General features: G+C 41.0%; 2 protein-coding genes across 2 annotated transcripts in view; one reads left to right on the plus strand and one right to left on the minus strand.

The window, feature by feature from the left end:
- The window catches only part of TMTC2 (transmembrane O-mannosyltransferase targeting cadherins 2), a 414,704-nt gene extending 408,262 nt beyond the window's left edge, over positions 1-6,442 (plus strand). Inside the window, exon 12 of the mRNA XM_075344777.1 lies at positions 151-6,442. Coding sequence (XP_075200892.1) covers positions 151-330 — 180 coding nt within the window. The 3' untranslated portion in view covers positions 331-6,442. The remainder of the gene's footprint in view (positions 1-150) is intronic.
- Positions 6,443-7,693: 1,251 nt separating this feature from the next.
- Positions 7,694-15,900, minus strand: part of LOC142302378 (uncharacterized) — a 101,811-nt gene continuing 93,604 nt past the window's right edge. The window contains exons 20-21 of the mRNA XM_075343435.1: positions 7,952-8,192; positions 7,694-7,732 (exon numbers count right to left, since the gene is read on the minus strand). Of these exons, the coding sequence (XP_075199550.1) occupies positions 7,694-7,732; positions 7,952-8,192 (280 nt within the window). The remainder of the gene's footprint in view (positions 7,733-7,951; positions 8,193-15,900) is intronic.

Here is a 15,900-nt window from a genome sequence, read left to right on the forward strand (position 1 = left end):
ATATTAGATTGAAGTTGATGGATATGTGTCAAATCAATATGTAACTTTCATAATAATGAAGTAATTGCCTTGGATATTCTGCTGGCATTATGCTCAAAATTCATTTTTTTGGTGGGCCACATTTGTCTAATATTAATTTTCTATTTCCAGTATCCTGCCGCTTTGATGAATCTGGGTGCCATTCTTCATCTCAATGGTAAATTAGAAGAAGCAGAAGCCAACTACCTCCGAGCTCTTCAGTTCAAGCCGGATGATGGCATCACTCAGTCTAATCTTCGCAAGTTGTGGAATATCATGGAGAAACAAGGTCTGAAGACATCGAAAACGTGACAAAGAGGATAAGAGACTTTTGACCAAATGTTAGTTTCTAATATTGGGCATGAAAGGAACAGATGAGCTACAAGTTAGGCATCCTGTCTGGGAAGCCTAGGTGATGTTAGGAAATTTTTTTGCTTTTTGGCAAAGTAGTTGTATAAAAAAAAAGGGAAATGATGATGTTGGGGTTTTGAAATCCACAAAAGGGATTAGGAAATGCTTGCATTAGCCCAGATTACGAAAGGCACTTAAAGTGAGGTCTGTCTTCATCACAATGCAACTGTTGCATAAGTCTTAAGTAGGCCAAAATTATTAGTAGTCTATAAAGTTATAATGCTAGGTATAACAATATAGGTAATCTTCAATACTAAAATAATTAATAATTATTTACACCGATTCCATTACAGAGCTAATTCACTAATTTTGGTAAATATTTTAGGTTTTTGTTTTTGCCAAACTAAACTGTTTTCAGTAGGGTTGTTCATTGGATCAGACGAGTTATTTCTTTTTACATGCACGTATGATTGAGCTTGAACAGTGATAAATTGCTTCTAACAAAAGCAATGCAGCACAATTCATTATCAGGATATCTTAATATTCTGTCTCCGTCTCAGTTACATTAGTATGGGGTAGTTTGTTTTTACAAAGTAAAATCAAAGCGTGACACAAACCATGCCCTGCGTCTGCTGGAAGTTTAATATGTGGTAGTGAGTGAAGGTGATGAAGGACCTGATTTTTTTTTTTTCCTTTGTGCGCGTGTGTGTTTTAAATTCCATAAGAGTCTCCTTTATTTTAAAGCAAATAAAATATTTATTTTGTAAATTGATTGATTACCAAAATATTGTCTTCTATTGATTTTTATATATTGTTAAATTGAGAGCCAGAAATTCCGTTACACAAGTGTAGAATAATAAAGTATTCAGAATTCCTGAAACTTATAAAAATCTTCTATGTGTGCACTGGGAGTAAGACTATTATCTTCCCAGTATAACCGCAGTCACATTTCTGTATTCATTCTAGTGCACTCTTAAAGTTTATTGTGGCGATTTCCTATACACTGCAGATATGGACCATGCTAAATTACAACAGTAGGCCTCATTTATCCAAAAGTTGAACTTGATAACTGTAACAACCATTCAGTGCTCAGGGTAAAAGTAAATTACCCTGATACAAGTTGCAATGAACTGTATAGAAGAGCATCACGGCACTTCTGGTGGTATGGTGCCCAAGTAGAATCCAATCCCATTAAACGTAATATAAGAAGACTTTGCACTCAAAATTGAAGAATATGAGAAAACTTTAATAAAATATAGCAATCCAAACAATGCACAAACGTTTTGATTGCAAGTAGAGATGAGCAAACCTGAGGTTTGGTTTTTGAACCGAACTCCAAATTTAAAAATCAAGATTTGGGTTAATGGGTCAGCTGCTGTACATGTGAACAAAACTCGTGTGAGCAACGCTGTGCTCAGGTAACCTTGGTGCTCAGACCTGTGCGAGCCTCGTGCAGTGTTTCAACGGCACACACTGGGGGTAACAATAGCATGATCGGATATAGTGTGCAAGAAAAAAAAAAGTTTTAAAAAGCCCACCCTCCCCCGGAAGTGATCTGCTTATGGCTGGCTGTATGTGGGCAGAGACTCAAACTGTCAATCAGTGACTTGCTCTGGGGTTTGGGTCAAGCTTGAACCTGTGGAGCTAGGCTCATTTGCTGCTGGCGAACCAAACCTCCAAAGGTCGCTCATCTTTAGTCGCAAGTAGGACTTCATCAGTGTGCAGATTGCTAGTAGGAGTCCAGTGTCAGATGAGCAGTGCTGTGTTGTGCTTTGGCATCCACATATACTACAGCGCTGCTCACTTGACACTGCACTCCCCCTAGCAATCTGCACACTGAGGAAGGTCCACTTTCAGCTGAAATGTTTGTGCGTTGTTTGGTTTATTTTTCAATACATTTTTTTCACATTCTTCAATTTTGAGTGCCAAGTCTTCTTATATTGCAATGAACTGTATGTCAAACTCGTGTGAATAATATCCCTGTTCCAATTACTATAAAATAAAGATGTAACAAACTCTTACTTGACATTAAATTGCATTGCATACCATGATGCAGCCTACATTACCTTGACTTTCTGATAGGGCATGTGCCTTTGTGAAATGGCCAATTATAGTTTGCATCATCCTTCATTTTAAATGTTGAACATAAAGGTAAAGTTTGCTACATCTGTATGAAGCTTTAACAATTCATCTCATTAAAGGAACAAATCAGGCATTACTGATACATTTTGTCTGCATAGAACATGGCCTAGTTCTCATTTTGCATGCTACGCCCCCCTTAGGCCCTAGGCTTACTACTTAGAATGTTTTCTTTTGTAAGTGGTTCTTTATCCATCAGTAGCAGTTCAATTTCCTGTGTATTTAAAGGATAATAGGTCTGCACAAATCATTTTCTATGGCAGTAAACAAATTAACATATAAAACAGTCTTCCCCAACCTGACTTGTCACCAAAAATCTTAAAGTACAGTACTAATTCTGTCTTGTGCATCATAGAAACCCACCAATTTTTTATATGGATATCCATTCAGACAAGATAGACCTCCTTCAAGTTAAGCCAGGAGTGTGTCTGACTTATTGAAAGATAAATTTGTCCAGTCAATGGAAATTGATGGTATCCAGCTGAGCTTCTGTAACCTTCAGTCCCCCTTTATATCTTTAAGGTACATGCTAAAGTGAGTACCCTTGGCAAATGTTACCTACCTCCAGTGTTACTTTTATTTTACAATGAAAAAAAGTTTGTTCTCATATTTTACATTAGGCTATATACATGAGGCAAAATAGCCAAAAATATGCAGTGCATATTCTCCCCCCAAAATATCAAGTAGAAAAAAAATCTCCACAATAAAGATCACCTGTTAAAACACTATATATTTATATTCTTGTCCTATTTTAAAAGCTTGTAAAACCCTTGACACACTGGTTCCTTCACAGATGTTCAAAGGGGTTCCCAGAATTGACACCTCACTTATCCTCTGTATTGCTTAGTGTCCAAGCAATTATGAGAACAGCGGTCTAGTTTGAATGGACTTGTGGGCAACCAGTTCACTGCCAGGCTATTCAAGGTTTATAGTATTGACAGATGACCTAGTTCTATACTCTATTTTTGTCAGTCCCATTGACCTAGACAGGTGTGGCAGGGCTCATGCTACCCTTTGGATAGACGATAAGTGTTTGTCCTAAAAAAATTGCTGTAACATTATGCTTGCAGGTCTCATCCACTTCTTTATATAATAAGCAGAAAATATAATATTAACAGAATGGTTCACAATGTAAAATTAGAGATTTCACAAAGCGGACCAAGCAACAGGATTTTGTGATATGAACTAAAGGCAGTGCCATACAGGCACGAAGATGCACTGCATTTTGATTGACAGGTGCAACGGGGACGGGCCCTTGTGGGTTGGGTCCTTGTTGTAAAGTCCTCCTCCATCTTTCTCTATGATGCACCCAGTTTTCTTTATTTTAATATCGTGCCACTCAGCTATTTCCTGTTGTTGACAGTGTGTGCGCAAGTTAAGTTAGTATAACCCCAGCACTCAAAAGTAAGGGAGGACAAAATATGGAATGCAAGTGAATTTATAATGACAAACTGCAAAAAGTGAAACCTCGACTAGAGCAACACTGACGTTTTGGCTTTTATGCGTTTCTCAAGGTTGTTGCGTTATGCACAAAAACAAGACTGCATTGGTCACTTTGGACAACCATATCAGAGGGGTAGATGCAAGGTTCTTCACATATTGCAGAAAGTTTTCACAGTAATGGCGAAGTGATGGAACAGAGTGGTGATGTAAGAAAGCGCCTGCAAGGATGGCCCGGGGAACGCATATCAGCGGTGGTCACGGCAGCAGCGGCACAGTGTGTGTGCATTGACACAGTGATTCTATCTTCATTAAAATGGTACCGGAGTCCATGCGTGCAAAAATCGCAATCTCAAAAGTACAAAAAAAAAAAACGACGCACGCGCTGATGCCTGTCATACTCTTCGTCGCAGTGGCTTCAATAAAATGCCGGCAGGGATGGTGGTTCGCGCGTGCCCGGACTCCAGCGCCATTTTAATGAAGACAGAATCACTGTGTCAATGTACATGTGCCGCCAACAACAGCATTGGCTGCGCGAGATTCAAATAAAGAAAAAGGGGTACATGATAGAGGAAGCTGGAGGAGGACTTTACAGCGAGGACCCGACCCATAAAGGCTCGCCCCCATTGCACCTGCCAATCAAAGTGCAGTGCATTTCTGCCACTTTGATTAAAGATATTTCTGCAACCACACATCCTTAGAGGTTGGTCCCCTTTAAGGATAAACATACTCTGTAGTTTACGAAATGTGTTTTACATTCACACACAGCCACCTTAAAAAAAAAATTTTCAAAGTGGAGTTTTTGCATTAAGATTTAAGTAAATTTTTTCTAAGTCTTTACTTAACTAATTTGTTTTCATACAATGTTTTTCATATTCACAGTGCATATTCTGTACGTAAAGTACACATTTATATATACATTTTCTGAGAGGTTTACACTGTACACCTCTTTTTGTTCAGTCTTCCCATTCCTGTGGAGCAAGATTGGCTTTGCTGTGCTCCCATATGTTGTTATTTTCTCCTTAGGCTTACAGACAGTACAATAAACCGTTCCAAACAAGACGAAATACACCAGGCAACCTGCCAGCTGCATCATTGACATTTATATTTACTGTTTGTTTATTACCAACTGTTACTTTCTTCCGTGTTTCTATTATTATCTTTGAAATGAAATAGTTAACGCGTGCCACTTTTAGAATTGAAAAGTATTATGATTTCCCAATGATCCTTTTCTGGTTATTAATGTATATAGCACATTATGTTTATCACTGTGTGATATTTAAAGCCAGTACTTTTTAGAGATTTATTTTCTTAAACTTTACGGGAAAGTAATAAAAATATTTTCTTCTAGACGTTATTTCATTTAGTGAGAAATATTCCGACAGACTTAAGATTTTTAAAAAGTTTTTACCTTAACGTATTCGGCTGTCTTTCCAACATTTGCACTAATGAGAACACAGTTTGTCTCTGCGAGTAGCAGAATTCCAGCACTAAAGGTTATGCAACACAGGTTGGCTACAATATTTATTTTTTTTTCCTAATTAAGCCTAATACTAGAGTTATTATGTGTTAACAGGGTTGTAGAATCTATTAACAGGGTCTTCTTTATCAAAACAATTTTTAAAATGCAGTTTGGGCATTTGTTTAATAAATTCTGTAAAAAAAAACTGCAATGTAAAATGTTTTACCTACAAATGTGACCTTATTTACTGTTCCAACTGGATGTCAATTTTGAAGAATTGTAACAAACATTCACGGATTGCTTTGTTCTTTTTTCTTCCTATGAAAGATTTATATGAAAACCACTGGCATCACCTTTTTTGCAACTATATAAATTTTGGAATACAAAAATACTTAACATTGCTTTGCATTTGATTCTGTCTAATCTATGGAATATATGAAGAGAACCTGTCACCTTTTTGTTGTTTTGTACATTTTGAAACATATTTGACATCCTTTAGAGAAAAATACAATATCTGTATTTTTTATTATTTTCAGCCCAAATCCTTTCCCTTTCTTAAATTGATTGCCTCTAATTCCAGATTAAATTAATCACCTTGAGCTCAGCAGCTAGCAAAATGCAGGCAGCTACACATATACAAGCCGCCTTTGCAAATTTATAGATGGCCATGTGATTCAGGTTCTTACGAAGTGCTGCAGACCAAACACCTGCTGTTCTGGTTATGAAAGTGGTGCTTCAAGCAGTGGTCCTTTTTATACTCTCTAATTTTGGCAACCTGTTACATATTTCATTTCGGAGTTTGCTTTTTTCAATACTTTGAAAATGGTGACATACTTTGAATAATTCCAGCAGGCCCCAAAAAATGTTCTATATATTAAAAATTGATGTATTTTCAATAAATATTCTGAAACAGAAGGTGACAGGTTCACTTTGATGTCATTTGATAACTAAGAATCCAATGTGTTCATTTTTTCTAAACCAACTCATTAAGGCAAAAATGGAAAATTTTCAATTAAACCTATTGTACACATATTCTGTGCAATACATGTTTTCATTTCCATCTTCTGAAATGTAGGGGTTATCTCCTTTTAAATGGTTGCTGTTGTGTCAACACACTTTGCATAAATCTATATCACAAGTTACCATAAGAAACTCTGCAATCTATATTCTCAGAGAACAGTACTTTCTTTTTAATTTTTAATCAGCCACTTTAATTCCCAACCTTTCTGAACTGGTCATTCACTCTGAAAAACAGGTAAAGTCAGACCTACTCAATTCAAAAAGGTATGCCATCTCATTGAAAGAATAGTGTACAGCTGCCTATTGAAGTCTATGGAGAGGGGAGGAGGAACAGAGGTAGAGATACCAACACACACTGACTCCTTCTGTAGATCTTCCTCTAATGTAAATATTTGCCTAACCACAGAGCTGGACTCACAGCTACAACACTTAGGGTACCTTCACACTTTAGCGATGCAGCAGCGATCCGACCAGCGATCTGACCTGGTCAGGATCGCTGCTGCATCGCTACATGGTCGCTGGTGAGCTGTCAAACAGGCAGATCTCACCAGCGACCAGTGACCAGCCCCCAGCCAGCAGCGACGTGCAAGCGACGCTGCGCTTGCATGGAGCCGGCGTGTGGAAGCTGCGGACACTGGTAACTAAGGTAAACATCGGGTATGGTTACCCGATGTTTACATTAGTTACCAGCGCACACCGCTTCCTTGCTCTCCTAGCTACAGTACACATCGGGTTAATTAACCCGATGTGTAATGCAGCTACATGTGCAGAGAGCAGGGAGCCGCGCACACTGCTTAGCGCTGGCTCCTTGCTCTCCTAGCTACAGTACACATCAGGTTAATTAACTCGATGTGTACAGCAGCTACATGTGCAGAGAGCCGGAGCCGGCAGCACAGACAGCGTGAGAGCTGCGGAGGCTGGTAACTAAGGTAAATATCGGGTAACCACCTTGGTTACCCGATGTTTATCTTGGTTACAGCTTACCTCAGCTGTCAGACGCCGGCTCCTGCTCCCTGCTCGCTTCATTTGTCGCTCTCTCTCTGTCACACACAGCGATCTGTGTGTCACAGTGGGAGAGCGCCTTTGAAGAAAACGAACCAGGGCTGTGTGTAACGAGCAGCGATCTCGCAGCAGGGGCCAGATCGCTGCTCAGTGTCACACACAGCGAGATCGCTAATGAGGTCACTGCTGCGTCACAAAAAGCGTGACTCAGCAGCGATCTCGGCAGCGAGCTCGCTGTGTGTGAAGCACCCCTTAGTTCTGCTATATAACCTCCTCTTTGATGCTGCGTTTGAACATGTTCTGCAGAGAGAAAAGAGAGCAAGCATTAATCATGCATACACAATAATAACTTATTTTAAACAGTCACCTGAAGTGAAATTCCCCAAACACAATGTAGACTTATAATAACGTACACATATATTTATTCAGTTGTCTCAATTCATTTTAAAATCTTGTATTATTTGCACATATCTGTATCCCATCACACAATCAAAGGATGCCCCTCTAGGCTCGATTTACCCTCCAGTTGCTACTGAAATTGTCTTGGTCTCGTTTTCGTGGCCTAAGTTGATCATGTGTAGTGCATTCTCTTTCGGCTGGTTTCCTGCTAGTATAGCTATGCTCTTGGATGTGTCTACCCTTGGATGTGTCTAACATGGAGTTTTTACTGTGAGTGATATTGTGTAAAGGGGCAGAGCCTCCTTCATTACAGTGCGGAACACTAATATCAGGAAGCAGTAGTGTGCTTTGATGTTGGTAACTAAAAAGAGACCAAAAAAAAGAAGAAAACTCCTAAAAATTATTTTATTATTCATATCAATAAAAGGGAGATAATCCCAAACACCAAATATACCACAATACAATACAATAAACCTATAAAAGGCAAGGGGGCTGTCCCTAATTCACGCTATCCTTGCCCATACCTTGCCGCGGAGGTTGGCACCCTAGTTCCTGCGCTGATGGCGCCCCCACTAAACGTAGACTGTCCCTGTGGGCCCTAATAAGCTCTAACAAGGTAGAAGGTGACAGAAAAATAATCAGAAATACGATAATCCACGCATACCAATAAGCGCAATACTGTATTTAACCAATATGATTATACTAGAAGAACACCAAGGCAAATTGCCCCATTAGCCACTCATATTATGGAGTTGCCAGAAGGAACACCCGACGCGTTTCCCATCGTTATCAGAAGTTCTTCAGGAGTGGAATATGAAAAAAAAAAAAAGTTAATTCTGGTGAAAACCATACCATAAAAAATATATTGCAGTAGATGAGGTGCTATAATTACTTTATTTGTCCTATGCTGAGATTGATAAATAAAGAGTATCTTAGTGTTTCAACCAAAATGGATATATACAAATATCACAATATAAGAATCCATAGAACCAATCCCTCTATTAATCTAACAGGAGAAAAATTCATATCACTGTCAGAAATATAATTGCTCAAATATAGATCTCAAATCAATAGAAATCCGTTTGCAGGTACTAGCAATGGAAACAGATTCCAAACATAAAGGGTTAAAACACTTAGCTCATAGTATATTTCTCAGCAGCAGGCAAATGACAGGGGGGCTCCCTGAAAAACCCACAGACTGTCAGAGCAGCAACCAGCTGGATCCCCATATAGTTGGAACACCGATAGTTCCTAAACCCAGGTGCGGCCGTACGGTGGAAGCGGAACCTAAGAAAGCACATCCCGGTATAACCCATACATATATAGAGATCCAGTAATGGCTCTCACCTGGGACGCATTTGATTTTCGCCCTTGGTTGTTCCGGTTTTGCCCGTATCATCATGCGTTCGAACATGACGCTCATGCTACCGGTAGTTCCGCAACAGATTCAAATACACCACCCAGCAGCAACATGAGGTCATCCTGGGCATGCGCATACCTTGAGTTCCAACCCGAGCGCAACCAGGAAGTGTACACAGTGGGGAGATAACTGCCTAAACACGTCACCATTAAGTTACCTCAGTGGGCAATGTGCAGAAGGCATATACCAACGTAACACCCGCTGGAAAATAACAACAGTGTCAACACAGTCCTGCACTATTCTAAGCGATATTTCAAAGGGGGAATACCACTAACAATGACAGCCCACTGGATCTATCAAAAAGGGACCACTCTAACAAAATATGTTTAAAGGGGTGTGGCTAATCCTAGGAATTATTATAATAAAATGATTTGATAAGATAAAACCTAATATATAGGTAGATATGATATTAACCAAATCCTTTGTGGAATAATGGGTATGGCAGGACAAAGGTCCTAAAAATCAGAGCAAACTAATGGGACCGTAACAGGGGACACCAAATCAGAGAAAACAGCTAAATTGTAGCTGCTCATTTAGGCCAGAAGGATTCACAGTACGCATCCTGTGAATCCATCTGGCCTCTTTCTGCAAGATCAATCGATCCCAATTCCCTCCTCTATCAGGAGTAGGGACCACTTCAATGGCACTAAATCCAAAACAATCCAGACTACCCCCATGTTCCATTCTGATGTGCCTTGAAATTGGGGTATTCCTGCCATTCTTAATATCTCCAATATGGTCACCAATCCGCTTTTTAAATTCCCTCTTTGTCTTACCTATATACTGTTTTTTGCAATCACATTTAAAGAGGTAGATCACACCAACCGTGGTGCAGTTTACAAAATGTCTATTAAAGAAGGTTCTCCCTGTCGCCTCACTTTGAAATCGGTCTCCTCGTTTCACATACCTACAGAAGGTGCATTTCCCACACCTAAACGTGCCAACCTTTCTGTTGTCCATAGCAACTACTGCCCCTCTAATGGGTCTACCTGCTTGAATAAGTCTGTCCCGTATAGTTCTACCCCTACCCTACAACTATATGAGACAGACTTGTCCATAGCAACTACTTCCCCCCTTGTGAGTCTACCTGGTTGGATAACAGAAAGCTTGGCATGTTTAGGTGTGGGAAATGCACCTTCTGTAGGTATGTGAAACGAGGAGACCTATTGTTTCCAGCGGGGGTTACATTGGTATATACCTTCTGCGCATTGCCCACTGAGGTAACTTAATAGTGACGTGTTTAGTCAGTTTTCTCCCCACTGTGTTCACTTCCTGGTTGCACTCCGGGTTGGAACGCAAGGCATGCGCATGCCCAGGATGACCTCATGGAACTGCTGGGTGGGGTATTTGAATCTGTTGTGGAAGTACCTTAGCGTGAGTGTCATGCTAGAATGCATGACGATATGGGCGAATCTGGAACAACCAAGGGCGGAAATCAAATGCGTTCCAGGTGAGATCCATTACTGGATCTCGGGGCTTGCTTTCTTAGGATCCGCTTCTTCCGTAAGGCTGCACCTGGGCTTAGGGACTATCAGTGTTCCAACTATATGGGGATCCGGCTGGTTGCTGCTCTTGACAGTCTGTGGGTTTGGCTATTTTTCAGAGAGCCCCCCCCTGTCATTTGCCTGCTGCTGGGAAATCTACTATGAGCTAAGTGTTTTAACCCTTTCTTTGGAATCTGTTTCCATTGCTAATACCTGTAAACGGATTTCTATTGATTTGAGCAATTATAGTTCTGACAGTGATTTGATTTTTTCTCCTGTTAGATTAATAGAGGGATTGGTACTATGGATTCTTATATTGTGATATTGGTATAAAGCTGACGCGTCGCAGGGCTATGGGGTACTCTGTCACGGGCGGTGTATCACTGGGATCTGTCACTGGGTGGCAGTTGCCTGGTTCCGTGACCCTGGGGGTCGCTTTATAAGGGGGTTATTTACAAGGGAGATGTAATAAAGGTTTTTGTCGTGACGCCACTTGAGGTTTGCGGCTATTTAAGTGGAGCCGCTGCTGCATAGTTCTCACTACTGGGGCTGATGTTGGTGGCAGCTTGGATATTGGGCCCTCCGCAAGTAGGGCCAGGCCCCAGGGGATAGATGTTGTTAGGCGCGGAAAGAAGGTAGGCCACACAAGGGATTGCAGTGTAACTGGTTTCTTTACTCACAGCGTTGTTATGGCTGGGAACCCGATGAAGGCTGGTCCTCACCACTGGTCTCATTAGTTCTAGTGCCGGTGTGATGACCTGGTGGCTGTTTTCTCCTGCACCTGTCTCTGGTGGGTCCCTGTGGCTTGGAGCGTCTGGGGGTCCCCTCCTGGTTCTCTTTCAGTCTTAGTCCGTATAACAGGTAGCTTGAACCCTGTAAGGTTGGTTTCTCTGGTCCTGATCCCTGGTTCTCCCGCTGCTACTGTGTCCCGAACTTTAAGGTCAGTGAGGTCCTGCATGGTCCCCTCTCTGTGCAGATTTTATCAGGTCTGCCTGGAGCATTTGCCTGACCTAGGGCTCTGTACCCTGTCGGTGCTATGGTTCCGGGAGTACTCCACCGGCAACCACACGCCTGGGCCTTCAGGTCACCGTTACACTCTCCTGTCAGTACAGTTACGTCTGTCTCCTCTCATTTCCACTTACTGACTGTCTCACCTTCTCCTCCCTGGTTGCCGTCTAGTGGACTGGATCGGCTCCACCCCTAGGTGGCATTCCATTGGGTCCAACCCTAGTCTGTCATCAGTCTTTGGGGAAGGGAAAAACAGGATTATAATGAATGTTTTGGTGTTACCTGCACTGGTCTTCTGTGTTCTTGGGGTTAGGCTCTGCATCCCGGCTAGAATGCAGTTCTCTGTAGCTCCTGATGGCTATATCCATTTTGGTTGAAACACTAAGAGACTCTTTATCAATCTCAGCATAGGACAAATAATTATAGCACCTCATCTATTGCAATATATTTTTTATGGTATGGTTTTCACCAGAATTAACATCTTTTTTCATATTCCACTGCTAAGGAACCTCTGATAACGAGGGGAAACACGTAGGGTGTTCCTTGTGACAACTCCATAATTTGAGTGGTTAATGGGGCAATTTGCCTTGGTGATCTTCTAGTATAATCATATTGGTTGAATACAGTATTGTGATTATTGGTATGTGTGGATTACCGTATTTCTGATTATTTTTCTGTCACTTTCTACCTTATTAGGGCCCACAGGGACAGTCTACGTTGAGTGGGGGTGCCATTAGCGCAGGAACTAGGGTGCCAACCTTCGCGGCAAGGTAGGGGCGAGGATAGGGTGAATTAGGGACAGCCCCCCTTGCCTTTTATAGGTTTATTGTATTGTGGTATATTTGGTGTTTGGGATTATCTCCCTTTTATTGATATGAATAATAAAAGTAAATTTTAGGCGTTTTCTTCTTTTTTTGGTTTCAATATGTACTTCTAAATTCATCTATTTGGTTTTTCACTTTAATTAAAAAGAGCCAACTATTTTAGGATGGATTGTACATAAAGGGGCAGATAGTACAGATTTACTGCACTATGGGGCTCTGTATAGAGGGCCTGGAAGGAAAGAGATACCGTATGATGGAGCTCCGCATACAGAGACCGAGTTGAACTGTGTTTTTTGTCTGCTGATGAAAGATAAGTTTAGTGCAACGCGAAATGCCGCTATGTAAACGAATATGACAGGATTATCTTCTACAGTATGCATCAATACAGCAAAATTTTCCATTTAACAAAAATTCTCTCTCAGCAGAAGGCAAACACTATTCTATAATGCCATTATGGAGAAGAGGTACTCAGCAGATAGCAGATTTTTCTTCTACTATCTACATCTGTATAACTGCCTGTGGTTTTATACCATTGGTTGCTGTATTATAGCAATGAAACAGATACCAATGGTGTAAAACTATACAGACAGCTATGCTGATGTCCATGGAAAAAGTTAAAATCTGTCAGGAGGTGTTGTGTACAGGAGCACAAAATTCACAAAAGCATAAAGTGGATTCTACACTTAAGGCTGCTTTACATATGTCGATTTCTCGTGCGATCGCATTTGCGATCACACCTGCCCTTATCGTTTGTGCAGCACGGGCAATTCTTTGCCCGTGCCGTACAATGTTGTAACCCCCTGCCACACGTACTTACCTTCAAAACGACCTCGCTGTGGGCGGCGAACATCCACTTCCTGAAGGGGGAGGGACGTTTGGCGTCACAGCGACGTCACACAGCGGCCGGCCAATAGAAGCGGAGGGGCGGAGATGAGCGGGACGTAAACATCCCTCCCACCTCCTTCCTTCAGCATTGCCGACGGGACGCAGGTAAGCTGCAGTTCATCATTCCCGGGGTGTCACACGGAGTGATTTGTGCTGCCTCGGGAACAATGAACAACAGGACGTTCGATTTTTTGAAAATGAGCGACGAGTCAACGATGAACAAGAAGGTGAGTATTTCTGCTCGTTCATAGCTGTCACACGATACGATATCACTAACGATGCCAGATGTGCGTCACTTACGACGTGACCCCGCCGACATCTCGTTAGATATATCGTAGCGTGTAAAGCCCGCTTTAGAATGTCTTGGCATCTCCAAGAGGTGCGGCTAGTCAGAAGCACACAGGAAAGGGAAAGGGAGGGGTTTGTGCTGCATTGAGAAGCAAATTCTGGGAAATGTAGTTTTAGCAGATGAGAATAACTGTCCATTTAGATACAACAGGTGAAATAAGTATTGAACACGTCAAAAATGTTCTAAGTAAATATATTTCTAAAGATGCTATTGACATGAATTTCTTACCAGATGTCTGTAACAACCCATCCAATCCACAGAGGAAAATATATCAAACCATAGATGTCCATAAATTATCTGTAATAATGAGAAATGACACAGGGAAAAGTATTAAACTCTCTTTCTGAAATGTAATTAATATTTCGTACAAAAGCCTTTGTTGGTGATAATAGCTTCAAAATGACTCCTGTAGAGAAAGAAACTAGTTGCATGCATTGTTGAAGTATTATTTTGGCTCAATCTTCCACACAAACACTCTAAAAATCCTGAAGGTTCTGTGGGCTCCTTCTATGAACTCTAAACTTTAGTTCCTCCCATAAAATTTCTAATTGATTCAGGTCAGGTGATTGGCTGGGCCATTTTAGCAGGTTTATTTGCATTCTCTAAAACTAATTGAGAGTTTCCTTGACTGTTTGTTTGGGATCAGTCTCTAAAAGAAATATCCACTCTTGTTTCATCGCCATCAAAAAGAAAAAACCCTTTAAAACATACCTTTAAATACATATTATTAAAATACCAAAAAAACACTCGGTTATAAAAAAAAAACCAAGAGGTTATGAGGATATGTATTGTACTGTTCCAGAGGGTATTTAGTTGGTTTGGAGGGGCCAAGTATCCCTATTAAGCCCTAAGGATATCCCTACCTGACTGTGGAGCTTGGCAAACTCGATATATGTAAAATGACGTTCCTGATCAATCATGAAAGTCCCTAGATACCTTACATATTAGACCAGGGGTCTCAAACTTAGCTGGGTGAATGGCCGAACAAAGGAAAAAAAATAATTTGGGGGGCCGCATTCTTTGCAGGACAAACTGACATTTTTATTGGTACCATATATTTTTTACCACACCTTTGGATCACTGATTTTGAACATTTTTCACTTGTTTATTATAAAAAAAATGTGCACATTCTTTGTTTAAATATATAAAAAAAAAATTTGATAGTAAAAAAAAGTGATACCTTATTTTGAGTTTTTGGGTTTTTTTACTTGTAACTAATAATGTTACAATTAGCACTATATAGAAATTTTAGCCAACATCTTTTAGTAATGTTCCCCATCTTGTTGTAATGTGCCCATCCTTGTCCCCTTGTAGTATTGTGCCCCATCCTAGTCCCCATCCTACAGTAATGTGTTCATGCTTGTCCCCATCCATTAGTAATGTGCCCCATCCTTGTCACCATCTTTTCATAATGTGCCCATCCTGTAGTAATGTGTTCATCCTTGTCCCCATCTTCTAGTAATGTTCCCCATTCTTATCCCCGTGTAGCAATCTCCCTATCCTGTAGTACTGTCCCCATCCTATAGTTGTCCCATTCTATAGTAATGTGCCCATCTTACAGTAATGTCCCCATCCTATAGTAATGTGCCAACCTTGTCCCCATCCTATAGTAATGTCCCCATCCTATAGTAATGTGCCCACCTTGTCCCTATCCTATAGTAATTTCCCCAGCCTTGTCCCCAGCCTGTAGTAATGTCCCCATCCTATAGTAATGTCCCCATCCTATAGTAATGTGCCCACCTTGTCCCCATACTGTAGTAATGTGCCCACCTTGTCCCCATCCTATAGTAATGTCACCATCCTATAGTAATGTCCCCAGCCTTGTCCCCATCCTGTAGTAATGTCCCCATCCAATAGTAATGTGCCTATCCTTGTCCCCATCCTATAGTAATGTCCCCAACCTTATCCCTATCCTATAGTAAAGTTTCCCGTCCTTGTCCCCTTGTAGTAATGTGCCTATCCTGTAGTACTGTGACCATCCTAGTCCCCATCCTATAGTAATGTACCCACCTTGTCCCCATCCTATTGTAATGTCCCCATCCTATAGTAATGTCTCCAGCCTTGTCCCCAGCCTTGTCCCCATTCTATAGTAATGTCCC

This window comes from Anomaloglossus baeobatrachus, chromosome 4, assembly GCF_048569485.1.
Source record: "Anomaloglossus baeobatrachus isolate aAnoBae1 chromosome 4, aAnoBae1.hap1, whole genome shotgun sequence".
NCBI classification, from domain to species: domain Eukaryota; kingdom Metazoa; phylum Chordata; class Amphibia; order Anura; family Aromobatidae; genus Anomaloglossus; species Anomaloglossus baeobatrachus.